The sequence below is a fragment of the Stegodyphus dumicola genome, chromosome 10, assembly GCF_044657685.1.
Source record: "Stegodyphus dumicola isolate Sdum_Otavi_A_Nest chromosome 10, ASM4465768v1".
In the NCBI taxonomy this organism is placed as follows: domain Eukaryota; kingdom Metazoa; phylum Arthropoda; class Arachnida; order Araneae; family Eresidae; genus Stegodyphus; species Stegodyphus dumicola.
Window position 1 is genome coordinate 175,708,459 of NC_140777.1, and position 16,874 is coordinate 175,725,332.

The 16,874-nt window shown below is 33.4% G+C and overlaps 1 protein-coding gene across 1 annotated transcript in view; it reads right to left on the reverse strand.

Moving 5' to 3' along the window:
• Positions 1–4,186: 4,186 nt before the first annotated feature.
• The window catches only part of mRF1 (mitochondrial translation release factor 1), a 52,605-nt gene continuing 39,917 nt past the window's right edge, over positions 4,187–16,874 (reverse strand). The window contains exons 5-7 of the mRNA XM_085825900.1: positions 14,961–15,078; positions 14,724–14,860; positions 4,187–4,410 (exon numbers count right to left, since the gene is read on the reverse strand). Coding sequence (XP_085682026.1) covers positions 4,204–4,410; positions 14,724–14,860; positions 14,961–15,078 — 462 coding nt within the window. The 3' untranslated portion in view covers positions 4,187–4,203. The remainder of the gene's footprint in view (positions 4,411–14,723; positions 14,861–14,960; positions 15,079–16,874) is intronic.

Genomic DNA, 16,874 nt, shown 5'->3' on the forward strand with positions numbered 1-16,874 from the left:
TAGGCATAATTCTAAGCCCAAATCTGGTTCTAAATTTTATGAAGGATCCTCTAATCAGTATTCAATTCTGGCATCCGCAATGAAAAGGGTGAGCCGAAATGCTTCAATTGTAATGATTATGGACATATAGCGACGGATTGTCCACAGCCTAAAAAAGAAATTATTTGCAGGAAATGTAATGAAAAGGGTCATACTTTTAAAAAGTGTACGTCTAAGAATCCAGACTTGACAAATGTTAAAAATAATTTATCCGTGGACCAGAATTCAGGTGTTTCACCAGCTGTATATTTAAAGTATGCTCGCATCAATAATGGAGAAGAAATTACTGCAATCATAGATACGGGTTCTAGTTCATGTTTATTGAAACAGTCTGCGGCTAAGAGACTGAATCTTATTGTAAAACCTGATGTGGAGGAATTGTTTGGCTTTGGGAACCAGAATAAACCAGCCGCTAGAACATTGGGAAAAGTAACTGTTAACTTAGAGATTGATAATGTGGAAGGAAAGGACATTACAGTTCTAATTGTAGGAGATGAAACACAACCATGCGACTTATTAGTTGGTCGAACATGGATTGATTTACCGCATATTGCATACGCCAAGATAGGTAATACCTTGCACATACGCTATGCTAATGACTGCCCATTTTCACAGTTGCAAAATGATAGCAACACTCCGCGAATTAAACTGAAGGCTTCCCAAGAAACTCAAATCGAAAGTAATATGGTTAATTTCGTGAAAGTTAAAACTGATGAAATAAATAACGGTTATGTTTTAATAAGTGGATCGGAAGATGAGTTGGGCTCATTATTGGAAGTAATACAGGGAGAAACAGTGATACCAGTCACTAACTACAGTGATCGAAAACTAATTTTGAAAGAGAATCAATGTATCGGTAGAGAAGTAGCAGAATTAGTTGAACCAAGTTCAGATCAGAAAACTGAAAATTCAAGTCAAAAGGAAATACTGATAATAAATGAAATTAAGAAGTTTAGGAGACCGATTACTTTAGAAGAAATTAAAGTTAATAGCAATACTACGCCAGAAAGAAAACAGGAAGTTTTACATTTGATAAATGAGTATCGAGATTGTTTTGCATTAAATAGGGAGGAATTAGGGTGTACAAACTTAACAAAAATGGATATTAAAGAAATTGAAGGGAGTAAGCCTATTTGCATGAAGTCGTATAAAACCAATGCCGAAGAGCGTGCTTCTATAAAGAAGATAATAAATGAATGGAAGAAATATGGAATTGTTACTGAAACAAGATCTCCGTATGCTAGTCCAGTTTTACTCGTAAAGAAAAAAACAGGTGAATTACGATTAGTGATAGATTATAGAAAGTTGAATTCGCAAACTGTTAAAGATAAATTTCCACTCCCTAGGATAGATGATCTTCTTGAATGTCTTAGTGAGTGTAAAGTTTTCACTACATTGGACTTAGCTCATGGATATTTGCAGATTCCTTTGACTGAAGAAGCGAAACTGAAAACAGCTTTTATCACTCCAGATGATACTGGTCAATTTGAACGTATGATCTTTGGGTTAGCTAATGCACGTGCAGAATTTCAGAGACTTATGAATCAAATTTTAGATCCATTGCTTAATAAAGAATTTTTGTGCTATTTGGACGACATATTAATTCCTGCTAAATCTTGGGAAGAAATGATGGAAAAACTTAGGAAAGTGTTTGATAGATTCAGAGAAGCAATGCTGACATTGAAACTGACAAAATGCGAATTTGGAAAAGATGAAGTTGAGTATTTGGGATTTCTAATAAAATCAAATGGTATGCAACCTGGACCAAGAAAAGTACGAGCCATATTAAACTTTCCTAAACCAACCAATGAACATGAAGTTAAACAATTTTTAGGTCTTACAAGTTTCTTTAGAAGGTTTGTACCGAATTACGCAGAGAAAGCTGAGCCGCTAACAAGACTGACGAGGAAGGATGAAACATTTCGTTGGAACGAAGATCAGCAAGAAGCATTCAGTACTTTAAAGGATCATTTAACTAATGAACCAATACTAGCATTATATAATCCCGAAGCAGAGACTGAAGTGCACACAGACGCGAGCAACAAAGGACTGGCAGGAATGCTGTTGCGAAAAGGTGAAGATAGAAAGTGGCATTTAGTTTATTGTGTAAGTAAAGGAACAACAGAAACAGAAAAGAATTATCATTCAAGCAAATTAGAATTAATGGCTATAGTTTGGACTTTGACACGACTTCGACAATTTTTAATTGGAATCCGATTTACGGTAATTACAGACTGCCAAGCTTTAGTTTATTTAAACGCGAAGAAAACTTCAAATCCTCAGATAGCAAGGTGGAGTAATCTGATCCAGGAATACAATCTTGAAATAAAGCACAGACAAGGTAAAAAAATGAGTCACATAGATGCATTGAGCCGATCGCCAGTTGATCAGCCAGAAGAAACTTTAGACTCTATAATTGAAAACAACTTGGAAGTTTGTTTAACGCTAACGATAGATGAACAAATTCTTATGATTCAGCATTCAGATCCAGAATTACGCAAATTAATAGACATTTTAAAGAAAAAGATAAATGATAGAACGAATGCAGAGAAATATGTAACTGAAAATTACGTCTTGAAGAATAATCGATTGTTTCGTAAAGTGAAAGATCAGGAAAAGGAGAAATTGTTATATGTCATACCTAAATCGATGAGAAAAGGTATTGTAGTAAAATTTCACGATCTTTTGGGACATTTTTCAGCAGACAGAGCTGTTGCCAAAATCAAGGAATCATACTGGTTTAAAGGAATGAAACGATATGTTATGCGTCACATTTCGATGTATTTCGAATGCCTAGTGGTAAGAAACAAGGACTACTGCATCCAATTAGACCTGGTAGAAGACCTTTTGCAATTATACATATAGATCATTTAGGACCATTCGTAAAAAGTTCAAGAGGAAATACAGAATTATTTGTAATAATTGATAATTTTTACGAGATTTACACGCTTATATCCTATGAAAAGTACTGCAACCAAGTATGTTTTAGTTGCATATGGAGTTTTGTAGATAATTTTAGGTTACCAGAAAAAATTATCAGCGATAGAGGAACATGTTTCGAAGGAATTTCAAGAGTACTGTCAAAATAATGGAATCAGTCATACACTCAATTCAACTCAACATCCAAGTGGTAATGGAATGATGGAAAGAGCAAATCGAACAATTTTGGCTACGATTAAAACGAGTATGGAAAATACGAATCAGAGAGACTGGGACAAAAAGATTAAGGAATGCGAAAGAAATTTAAACAATATGATAAATAAGACTACAAATAAAACTCCTTTCGAAATGCTTCACGGTTATTCACCAAAATTTAACGACGGATTGATGAGGATGATTACGGATGAAGACGCAGATGAATGGGAGAATCCAGTTATCTTACAGAATGAAGCTAGAAAGAGAATTGAAAATATGCAGATGAAAATGAAAGCAAATTATGACAAGAAAAAAAGCAATTCTTTAACATTCGAACGAGGAGAAATAGTAGTTATGAAAAGAGTACCTAAATCAACTGGAGAATCAACCAAAACGCCACAAAAGTATCGAGGACCTTTGGTAGTTACAGAAGTTTTACCAAGTGATACCTATAGAGTGACTCAATTAGAAGAGAAGGTGAAAGGACATTTCATTAGTACGACAGCTCATGCGAGCCAATTAAAGTCATGGCAGTGTCAAGCTGAATCAGAAGAAGACGATGATGATGGTGATGACATTAGTGTTACTGGGGATAACGATAACAACACGCCGCATATTACTAAAACTAGGACACGGAAAAAGAATAGAAAACGATGGTGAATCTATATGACAGCTAAAGACTTTCAAACTATAAACATTAATATTACAGATTTAATTTTTTTAAATATAAGTTCTTAATGTTCCGAGGTCGTAACTAAGTCAGGATGCCCGAATGTAAACGCAACGTATTAATTTTATTTAAAATGTATTTTCCTGATTGGCAACAACAGTTTTTTACAGAACGATAATATTTTTGAACTGTAAGTTTTTGAGCAGTAATGTTGACGGTAATATTTCTGAATAAAGCAAGTATTTAACAATTAATGTTTGACGAAATGTGTTTTTAATAAAGGAAATAATTAAATGCTAACAAAGTGTTATATTTTATAATAAAAAAACACCATCACCAGAATTTATTTAAAAAAGGTTTTATGTAGAATCATATTTATTTAATATTTCTAACAATGATTGAATACAGCTCCACTTCTGCAGTTTTTGTAACAGCATATCTAAGTTTTCCTCACCTCTGAAAAATGATTCCACACCAAAAATATTTATATGTGCTCTATGATCTGTTATTCGGTCTTGTAGAAAATTATAAGTTCTAACCTTCTCAGATCTAGCTGCAGTTCCTATCTATGAAAGAAATTGCAAAAATAATAATTCAAATGCACAAATTGTGGAAATGAAAATTTTCTATTGAGTGATAAGTTGCTTTATGTATCTTGTAATAAAATAAGTTAAATGTGTAGCGTAATTTTAATGAAGATAGTTAAAAAAAAGAAAAGTTTCAATAAACTTCAAAGAATAAATTATTATTTTAAATTTTAATTTAAAATTGAACAAAATTTAATACCATAAAAATTAATGAACATTGGCTAAAAAAATGTTACATTAATTTTTTTTAAGTAATAAACTTGTGTGAAGTATAATAAACATGCCTTATCAATAAAAATGCTTATAAAATTTCAGACAATAAGAGTTTGAAAACATAACTATGTTTTGAATATCATCATTATGATTATTCTCTTTAATACAGATTTTTCATTTATAGGATTATTTAAAATTTTGTGTTATCATTTGACATAAAATTAAAAAACTGCAATCAAATTTGGCTATAATAAAATAAAAGTCACCAATTTTAACTTATACATGAATAAAATGAGAAAATGTTTTTCACTGTGAGCCTATTATAGGAACATTGATAGTAATGTACAATATTAAATTATACATCTTTTTGTGCATTTATAATTTTGCAACAATATAAAGCAAAAGTTACACTTGAAGCCTGTTATAAAAATCTTCATTTTATTTTGAGAAAGAAATTGCCAAAATGTATAGATATACGTTTGATAATGAAGCATATTAACTTGAAAATAAATGTGATTTTTCTTAATAACAATTTATACTAATAAAAAAATAATGATGAATTTTTAATTTTGAAATTCATTTTTTTTCTCATTTATTATGAAAATCTTTTGATAAACAATTCTGTACAGAAACCAGAATCTCTTAAAACAGCGGTTCTCAACCTTTTCACAAACGTGTACCATCTATACAAAAATTGAAAAACTTTCGTATCACCAGTGATTATTTTTCATTTTCTCAATAAAAATATTAATATATATATTTATATATATTGCCATTTTCACAAACTATTGGCTATTTGTATTAAATATGCATGTATAAAAAATAAATTACAAATTGGTTACCATTTTTATTATTAAAATTGAAGTCTTAATACTTTAATTCTAAAATTTAGTGTGAAATTTGGACCTGTTTAAGAGAGATCAATTTCTTTATCTTTGATCTTATTTCACTTAGTTTTACTTAGTTTTAATGAATTAGGATTCGCTTTTAATTTTATTCTATATTTATTTTTCAAATATAACATGGAAGAAAACCATTGTTCACACAAATAGGTTGTGCAAAAAGGCAATAAAAATTTAATAGCTTTATTTGAAATGACTAAATTCTTTTTTCAGTTCAGCCAAAATTAACAAGTGCGTTATTTTTGAAATCTTCAGTTAGAGTTCGATCACAGGAAATTTCTATCAATTGTTCTTTTTCTTCACGAGATAAAATTTCAGGTACATTTGAACAAAATGGATTTCTAATCCAATTTTCTTTTTCATAATCCTCAGGAAAATACATGTTGAAATTATTTATCAATGAAAAACAATGGTTTTTAATGCACGATGCTAATTCTTCTTTTATTTTAAAATTATTTTTGGTTAGAAAACTTTCTATTTTTATCATTGCATTTATTTTATCTCTAACGGTACACAAATTAACACTTTGTCCTTGTAATCCTAAATTTAATTCAGTTAACTTTTCGAAAATATCAGCTACAAATGCTAAACATGCCAACCATAATTCACTAAATATACATTTTTGCAATTCAAATTTTAAATAACAGAGGAAAATTTGAATTGATGATCAAAGTTCAAAAAAGTGGATTTAAAAATGTTGCCTTTGGATAACCACTGTAGTTCAGAATGTAAGAAAAGCATTTCATGTTCACTGCCCATCTCTTGGCATAAAATCGTAAATATTCTTGAAGTTAAAGCTTGGGATTAATTAAGATTAACAATTTTCACAGCTTGATTCAAAATTATTTTCAGGTTTTTGAGGACTGTTCTGGATAATAAAGCGCCATGTTAAATGGAGCAGCAAGTAAATTTAGTTTCATGTGTAACTTTAATTTTTTGAGAAATAATACCGTAATGTTTTCCTGTTAAAGCCCAAGCTCTATCAATGCACTTATTCCAAAGAATATAATTTTCAGACACAGAATTGTCAATTATTTTGAAAATATAATTTGCAGTTGCTCTATCATGAAGAGATTTACAAAATAAATACTCTTTGAAAATTTGTTTATCTTCTTTGGAACACATGCTAACTAATAATTGAACAAAATTCATTACATTATCAGGTTCAGCGTTCCGCCTTACTTGCTTGGGGAACATTCCAGAACCTGACTCGGAACAGGGAGCTTACTAAAGCTATGTTCAATAAATGTAGGAAGTAGACAAGATACACAGGAAGGGTATATGAAACCCTTTATTTTTCACTCTTTACAATAATTTCCGTACTTCGGAATACACAGCCCAACTACTTGTGGTCTGAACGTAAGAATATAAAAATATTAACTAAACTCTAACTTAACTTTAATATAATAAACAAGGGCCTACGTGGAAGATTGGCCGTATATTAACAGGAAGCCGTATGTAGTACAGAGAACTGTTAACACTACAATACGTTTAAAATTATCAAGAGGATTAAACTCTGTCCTGGAAGGCAACCAGCAACCGAGTAAACTGCTAAGGCACGCGGCCTGCTTCGACTAACTCCTTCCTCTCTCTCGCTTGGCAAAAAGCCACAACTTAAGTACTTGGCGTTCGCCAGACAAATTTGCATAAATAAGTTAAAGCTTTTAATTCTGGCCGGAAGTAGAAAATAAGAAGTGATAGTAAAGATTTAAAATAAAATAAACGTTAGTAAAACTTAAGATCCTTACATACTTCCCACCAGAGTTAATTAGTTTGAAACTGAGGTTTAAAACGACCTTGTTGAAAACTTTTAGCTCTAGAATCTAATGCGAGGCCAATCTTTTACAAACATTTCTCACTAGAAACTAGAAATTAAAAAAAAATTTGTTTTTACATTATCAGCTCCATGGACAACCACTTTTCATCTGTACTGCATCTAAACAGGAGCTTTTAGTTCAAATCTGGTTCCTTCCAGATGTTTAATGAAATGTTACACAATGAAATGGCAAGTAACATGAATATTTATATTTCTCTTAACATTCTTATTTCATTCATGACTTTATTTTAATTATCTCTCCCCATGCTCTCTGACATGTGTTGTAAAAGAAAACACCAAACACGAATGTGTTTATGTATACGTGTTCAACACTGCCGCCTACAATCAAAACACTAACGTGTTAAAATTCAACATAACAAGACCTCGTAACACATCCTATCTTCAACTCTAAACCCTGAGGTACTATTCTGAAAGTGGCTAACTCTGAAGTGTAGCGTCAGAGAGCCTAACTACATTCATTCAACCTTTAACACATGTTCACAATACTTTTCTCTCTCTTTTTTTTTTTTTTCAGTCACACGAATAAGTTTAAAATTTTTGGCATTACTTTCACTTTTACCATATCACAGTATTTCTTAACATTTAAAATAACTGTTCACATTGTATGTAAGAACATATTAACATGCCGTTAATTTTACGCATTTTAAAACATACATTAGTAGTACATTGTTAACTTCTATTCTTTTCCAAGCAAGTGCCAATTCTTCTACATTGAAATACTACATTTCAAAAGTCTTTCAGACTAAAACTTCTTTCTTGCCAGAATGTTTTAAATAAAATTTATACAATAACTTTTACAATATTCAAGTATTTACACATTCCTATTATACATCAATTTTAGTTTTACTCGCGAGTAATTGAAAAACATAATACCAAAATAGGTAACAACTAATTTCTCGCCTTTTTGGCGATAAAGGTAGACCTCACATGAGGTAAAACTTCTTGAAATCTGCCACTTGAAGTAAGAATGAAAGATTAACTTAAGTTTGCAAAGTAACATAAAATTTTACTTATCTTTGTGATATTCGGACATTCTTTTCTCAGCCCAGTCCTGGAAGATAGCGAAGATTCTAGTTTGATTTATCCTCCTTCTTGTGCGGGCTCGCCCTTCAGTTCCTTCCTCTAGAAGCTTTCTTTTTCCTCCAGTTCGGTCACCCTTGAATACCTTCTTTTTCGCCTCTGCCTGTGGTCTTGGCCGTTTGATGGCAGCTGGTCTTGGCGGAACCGGGACACTTCTCTCTCGTTCCTGCTTGGACCTCGTTGCTGGCCGTTCAAATTTTCCTTGTATCTTTTCCTCCGCCCCTGGTGGTCCTTCCGCAGTTCGGCGACATTTGCTGCGTAGAGTCCTGTCCGATGAGTAGATCTTCCGTTTGGGAGCCGGGTTATAGTTGCCGTTATTTCTCCTGGCTTTCTTTGCATTCATTGTACTTCTCCCTTCTTCATTCTGGAGGTGGTCGTGAGCTCTCTTTTCTGGACGGTGGAACGGCTTCTTTTTCTTGTTACCTTCAATTTTCCAACGGGGAAACTTTCTTTTCAATTGCTCCTGCCTCCTAATGGCTTGCCCTTGTACTTGTCGTTGTTCCATCTCTGGAGCTTGTGCCTGCCGTGCCGGATCCCGCAAAAGATCTTTGAATATTTGCATTTTATTACGATCATAATATGGTTTTATTTGATCAATGTTTGCGGAGCATGTTTCACCATTCCTGGCTTTTAACACCACTACAGCGTGAGTTATTTTTTCTATGACATATGGTCCTTCAAATCATGGAAAAAATTTGGCGGTTTTATCTTCTGGTGCTGAAGAAAGTGAATGCTTAATTTTTAATACTTCATCTCCTACTTTATAAGTTACTCCCCGTCGTTTCAAATCGTAATAGAGTTTTTGTTTTCTTTGTGCTACTTCAGTGTTCTTTTTTGCTTCTTTAATTAATTTTTCTATGTCACCCATTTTAAATTCTGGGGCTCTTTGTTGAACATAAAATAATTTATCTAACGGCGTTATAATCTTTCTGCCTAAAAATAACTCAGCAGGAGTTTTGCCCGTTGTATCATGTTTTGCGGTCCTAAGGGCGAAAGCAAATTCATTGACATAGTTATCCCAGCTTTTATGAAAATTTTTAACATAACTACGGATAATTTTCACTATATTCTATTGACCCGTTCTGCTATATTTGATTGCGGCCGATACGGGACCATTTTTAAATGACGTATGCCCAGTTTTTGGCACATGTCTTCAAATATATTACTTACAAATTGAGGACCATTATCCGATATAACTTTTAGGGACGCCCCGTATTTTAAAATATATTTATTTAAAATAGAATCAGTAACTAATTTCGCGGAGGCTCGTTTTAAGTGAACAATTTCAGTCCACTTACTAAAATGATCAACCATAACAAGGAGATAGCGACTTTTATTTAACTGACTTTTTGGGAAAGGGCCCAATAAATCGATGCCAATTATTTCATTTGCAAATTCGGATTTAATACTATTTAGAAACCTGGCCAGGCAGAAATTAATATAATTAACTGCTTGACTTGTTGGGCAGGACTGGACATACGCCCTTGTTAACTTTTGCAGTTCAGGAAAATAGACTGCCTCGCGTACGCGTTGGATAGTTTTTCGAATACCAGCATGAGAAGCTAAAGGGCTGTCATGTAACTCCTGCAGGATATTTAATCTAAGACTAGCTGGGATAACAGGTCGAAATTCGTTGTTGGAATTTGTAGTTTTTGTATAAAATAATAGACCTTCTATTAGTTCGTAATGGGCCGCCCTATTTCTTATCGCCACAATATCTTGGTGGCTAAAATTTTCAGGATCCTTTAAATACTCATAAATGTTTCCAAACTCAGGATCCTTACCCAGTTCGGTTATTATTATTCGGTTATTATAGTTTCTCGGGAATTTATTGTACATGCTGTGAGCATTGCCACCTTTACAGTATTACCTTCTTCATCTATTTTTATTCTGGATAGGGCATCTGCTACGATATTTTCCTTTCCGAGGGTATGCTTGATTACCAGATTATATTCTTGTAGCTTGAGTGCCCATCTTATTAACCTTGGGGATAAGTTTTTCCCTGAGTACAATCTAGTTACTGCCGCATGATCAGAATACACTGTTATTGGCGCTCTTCCAAAATAGACTCGGAACTTTTGCACTGCTAACAGAACTGCAAGTGCCTCTCTCTCAGTCGCGGAATAATTTCTTTGTGTTTGATTTAAAGTTTGACTAAATGCCACGGGCTGCTGATTTTGCGAAAGTACCGCTCCTACCGCATAATCCGAAGCATCCGCTGAAATTTCTAAATTCTCATCCTTTTCAGGAAATTTCAACACAGGGGCTTTCGTTAATGCTTGCTTTAATTTTTCGAAAGCACTATTGGCTTCGGCCGTCCACGGGAATCTTGCGTTTTTCCTTTTTAATTTTAACAATGGTTCAGCAATAGCTGCAAAATCATTTATAAAGGACCTATAATATGAACAAAGTCCTAGAAAAGAAGAGAGCTTCTTCGCCGTGTTTGGCGGCGGATACTTTTGCACAGCGATTATTTTTGATTCGTCTGTCTCGATTCCTTTCTGAGACATTTTGTAACCTAAATATTTTAATTCAGGGGCTGCAAATTTGCACTTTTCGACATTAACTTTAGACCGGCCTCATTTAATAAAGAAAACACCTGTCTTAAATCCTGTACATGTTGGTCCAGATTATCACTAGTAATAATGATATCGTCTAAATAGATAAATGTGGACTTTCCAAGAACAGGCCTTAACACAATGTCCATACATCGCTGAAATGTTGCCGGGGCCCCTGAAAGGCCAAACGGCATACGCAAAAATGCATAAGTGCCAGACTTGGTTATAAAAGCAGTCTTACGCACGTCCTCCGGTCTAACCCCTATTTGAAAATAACCAGTCGTTAAGTCTAAAGTCGTCATATATTTGGTAGACGTTATGTTCCTTAGAATTTCTTCAATAATAGGTAACGGATATACGGGATATTTGGTTATGGAGTTTAATTTACGATAGTCCATCGCGAATCGCCACCTTTTTGGATGTGTCAATGGATAGTCATTGTTTTTCTTACATAAAACCACAGGCTAGCATAACTACTTGAGATGGGCGTTATGATCTTTTTACGTAGCATATCGCTAATGTGCCATTCTATAATTTTTTCTTTATTCTTATCATACCGGTATGCTTTGTGGCGAACTGGCATTGAATCTCCGGTGTCAATACTATGGTTAGTAACTTGAGTAAATTTTGGAATATCACTAAATAACGAAGCAAATTCACTAACCACTTGTCGGATTCTTTGTTGCTCTTCCTTAGGCAGGTAATCAAGGTTTAACATTGGTGGTTCCGATTTTTCTTCTCGAACTGGTTTCATCGTCAGCTTAAGGGACGCTTCATTAAAATCCAGCGTTGCTTCTGCCTCTGAAAGAAAATCTATTCCTAAAATTAAATGTGCTTGCAGATTCTTTACTATAAAAAACATCACCTTTGCTTGTTCGTCCTTGATACGGATATACAAAGGTACTTTACCTACGCACTTACATTTTTCTCCTTGCGCCGCTAACACTGTCGTATTATCCGCATTATATATGCGGTATTTGCAAAAATACTTCCTAAAAAAATCTTCTGCCACACAGGAACACTGCGCACCTGTATCCAGGAGTGCGGTGGCTGGGATGTTATTCACCAACACTTCAATCTTTGGAAGAGTCAAATTTTTCACCATCACTGTATTTAACTTGAAGGAAGAGGGGTTTTCTTGGCCTTCGCATTTCCGCACCCTCCCGTCAGCAGAAATCCGTTTTAGTTTAAATCTTGTTTTTTCCTTTCCATGCTTTCCTTCTTTTTCCACTGGCCTTCAGACTTTTTTCCTGGATTGCTATTGAACTGTCGATGTTCACCGGCTGTTTTTGGATGCTCGGGTTTCCTTGCCCACTGATTCGCTTTGCTTCCGTAGCCGTGTGCTTGACTTTGCTGTGTTCTTGGCGCACCAAATTGGTTTCGTTGTTGATATTGGCGTCTTCTTTCAATGTCCGCCATTCTTCTACTTTCAAACTGAATTGCTAGCTCAAATAACTTTTCCAGTGTAGTCGGATTCCTTAATTCAATAAAGTCTTGTACTTGGGGAAGTAACCTCGGCAAAATCACTTGAATTATCTCAGGATCCGGACGGTTTCCATACAAGAGTTTGAAGACGTGAATTTTTTTAAAAATAAAGCTTGAGAGATTTTCAATTCTTTGCTGATATATGCTGAAAAGTTCCGTTTCTAATTTCGCACGATCCCTTACGACAGGGAAGGCTTTTACTAGGGCAGTCTTGAAATTTTCGTAAGTATAGGTGGGACTTCCTGCTTGACCCAAGAGACTTCTGCCTATACATTTGAACCAGTTAAGCGCTTGGCCCCTCAAAGCGCTGGTAGCTAAGGTAACTTTCTGGAACTCGTGCACGGGATACATCATGAAGTGGTCATTAGTTTTAGATACACAGGAAGGGTATACGAAACCCTTTATTTTTCACTCTTTACAATAATTTCCGTACTTCGGAATACAGAGACCAACTACTTGTGGTCTGAACGTAAGAATATAAAAATATTAACTAAACTCTAACTTAACTTTGGAATAATAAACAAGAACCTACGTAGAAGATTGGCCGTATATTAACAGGAAGCCGTATGTAGTACAGAGAACTGTTAACACTACAATACGTTTAAAATTATCAAGAGGATTAAACCTCTGGTCTGGAAGGCAACCAGCAACCGAGTAAACTGCTGAGGCACGCGGCCTGCTTCGACTAACTCCTTCCTCTCTCTTGCTTGGCAAAAAGCCACAACTTAAGTACTTGGCGTTCGCCAGACAAATTTGCATAAATAAGTTAAAGCTTTTAATTCTGGTCGGAAGTAGAAAATAAGAAGTTATAGTAAAGATTTAAAATAAAATAAACGTTAGTAAAACTTAAGATCCTTACAACATCAGTACTTTCATCCATTCTTAAAGCAAAATACTCACTATGTTTTATTTTTTGAATAAACGTCTCTTTCATGGAATTTATCATTTCATGAATTCATATACTTACTGTATGATTTGACAGCATGTTTGGCTGCTGGTAATTTGTGAGCATGCCCAGTCTTGTCAATTCTTAGGCTTACTAAGTAACTACCTTCCAAAGCTTTTCACTTGAAGTAATATGACTTTTCATTACTAGTTTACTATTTTTGAACTCTGATAACTTCCTCTTAAAATATTCTTCAGATTTATCCCTTAAATTGGCATGCTTAGATTCAAGATGTATTTTACGAAATGATGGTTTCTTACTTTTATTGCATAATAGTTCACCGCAAAAAATACGCTGAGGTTAAGGGGGGCATTTCATCCCATTCCAGGTAAACCCAAATGATAAATAACTTTAATTATATTTTCTATAGTGCTAGTAGATTGTCCTGGATCCATCGCCTGTGAATAATCACTTTTTCGATTAGTCAATCTTAGCCATTTTTTTTTCATTTTGAAAATCTAGGTTTGTTTTATTATTTTTTCACAATTTAAATGCAGAATATAATTATGAGTTCTTTAAAAACAAACGATGATATTCTCAAATCGCATAGAAAAGTAAGGAATACAAAACACTCATTGTTAGAGACACCAAACTTAGGTAAAAAAATTATTCTAATTGAAAATAGAGCAATATGAGCCCGGAAATGGTGGCAACATAAAACAGTGTAGACATTCTAATAAATCGATCAACTGTAAAAGAATTAATGAGATAGTATTATCTTTTTATGGACATTTATTTTTATTACTTCTTTTAAAAACATTATTTATGACAAATTTTGTTATTTCTATGGCTAAAAGAATATTTGCGAAAATAAAAATGGATTACTTAGCTAAAGTGTATGAGTGGCTATTGACCTTAAACAAAGCTCAGATCGTGTCAATTTACAAGTATTAGAGGAAAACAGGATGTTGGTATATTTAATTTTTGAGTTTAATGGTTAAAAATACTTTGTTTCTTTGTGTACCATCTCCTTTTCTCTCAGGTATCACCGGTTGGAAATCGCTGTCTTAAAAGATAAATAAAAAGTAAAAATTAAACAGGAAAAATTTCTCAAATCTACACACACACACACAAAAGAAGAAAAAAATAACATCAAATGTGTATGGGTGGGGGAATAGAATTTTTAAACTCAGGCCACTTTTTCAATTTTTCCTAATAAAGTTGTAAAGATATTATTTGTATATTCAAGATACTTAAAGTTGCAATCACCAACAATAACTTTTAACATGTATTTGTGAATACAAGAGCAAAATAATATTTCCAATACCTACCTGTAATTTACGGTTAGAAGTCGTTTCTTTCAGTATGTTTTCGAGTTCCCTCTCATACAATTTTGCTCGTAGTGTCCTTAATGCCATTTCTTTGTTTTTCTGTTGACTACGTTCCATTTGGTTTTCTACAACTATACCTAGATTGAAATACAAATTAAAAATTAGTATGTTCATTAAAGTTTTAACTCAAGTAAAAGTATTAATAAGTAGAAATAAAACTTGTATCAAATTCTGTACCAGATGGTTTGTGAGTTATTCTTACACAGCTCTCTGTTTTATTCACATTCTGACCTCCTGCTCCACTAGAATGCTTGTACTCAAATTCAAGATCTCTTGGATTTATTACAATGTCAATCTGTAAATATCAATACTATTTGTCTTTTCTGAAATTAGTTAAATAAATAAATATTTTTAAACTATAAATGAAACTACATTTAAAAAACACAACAGCTTCTGAAACAAATATTATAAAAGTGACATTTAATAATAAGTGTAATTTTATACAAGTGTGTAGATGATTTGGAAAGGGAAAGATATATAAAAGCCTGTTGTACAGTCAAGAGTATTTCTTTTAAATCATCATTATTTATTGGAGAAGGAAAGAGGACACTATTGCTAGCTTTTATAATTAAATATAATAAAATTATAATTATTAAGATTACGGAAAAGCATTTAAGAGCTATCCGCTTAAAACCAGGCATTGCCTTGTAATCATGTTACACGTGGAGAAAACATGACAAATTCTATGCAACTGTCCCACTTCTGAACTTGAGTCAGACTGTTGGTATTTACTGATTTTAAGATTTGGCCACTGGAAGATGGAAAAGTAATATAATAGGAACAGAATAACTTTTCATGCACTAAGTATATTTTGATATTTTAGAACAGTGATCGGCAAACTTATTAGCCAAAGAGCCAAATATGAACATTACAACAATTTAAAAAAAAAATTAGGAGCCAAATCTGCTTGTTTAGTAAACTTTTATTACACTAAATAAAACTAAATTTAATATTTAATAAATATTTACTAATGCGAACAATGTCCTTGTATCTCATTGGAAAGTTTGAGTAAGTCAGGTTTGTATGTTGTTGTTTTTAATTTTAGGCATGATTCCAAGTTCTCATCAATAAGACGACTTCTCAGTTTACTCTTGATAATGTTCATGCTTGAAAAAGATTGTTCGCATATATATGTAGAACCAAAAAGGGAAAGAACAGCAAACGCGAGCTTTTACAGCTGATCGTAAGAGTCAGGAATACTATTCCAAGCGTTGAAAATGATCATGTTTTCCTTCTCCAGGTCATTCAAAGCAGACCACTTGTGTTGTGAACTAAGATCACATTTTTTCTTCTCCAATATTTCCAATTCAACACACAGACGTTCGAATTTAGAGCGCCATATCTCCTTGTTTTTTAAATCCAGCAACTGTATTTCAAATCTACCAATGTCAATTTCAAAAGGAGAAAATTTCAACTCGGTTATCGTAGCATTAAGAGAATTTTTGACAAATGCTAAAGTTGCTCTGCTGTTTTTAAATTCCTGAAACCTGCTGAGAAATGTTTCCCTCATATTTAAAATTATTGTTTTAAAATGGTGTTTATCAATAGAGGAATAATTTTCTTGGCAACGCTTCAGCAGGCTCGGAAAGTGAAACAATGTTTCCCTTTTAAAATCCTGTGCAAAAATGGATAATTTATTTTCGAATGTTATTACTTCTTCTAACATCGAAAAAATTAAGTTTCCTTCCTCTTGTGTAGTTTACGATTAAGCTTATTTAGATCAGACGTAACGTCTACCATGAAATAAAAGTTTTGGATGCACTCATCATCTGTTAGTTCTGGATAGTGAACGCCCTTCTCAAGGAGAAATGGTTTAATTTCCGGAAAAAGGCACGCGAAATGTTTTAAAACGTTCCCTCTTGATAACCAACGTACCTTGTTATGAAGCAGAAGATCAGCGTACTCACTCTCCATTTCAAATAAAAATTCTTTGAATTGGTGATGATTAAGAGCTTTAGCTAAAATGGAGTTGATAATGGTAATCAGTAATTCCATAACTTTACAAATTTCTTCCGGAAATGTTTGCGCACAAAGCACTTCTTGGTGAATGATACAATGGTAAACAAGTACCTCGTGATTAATTTTTTCTTT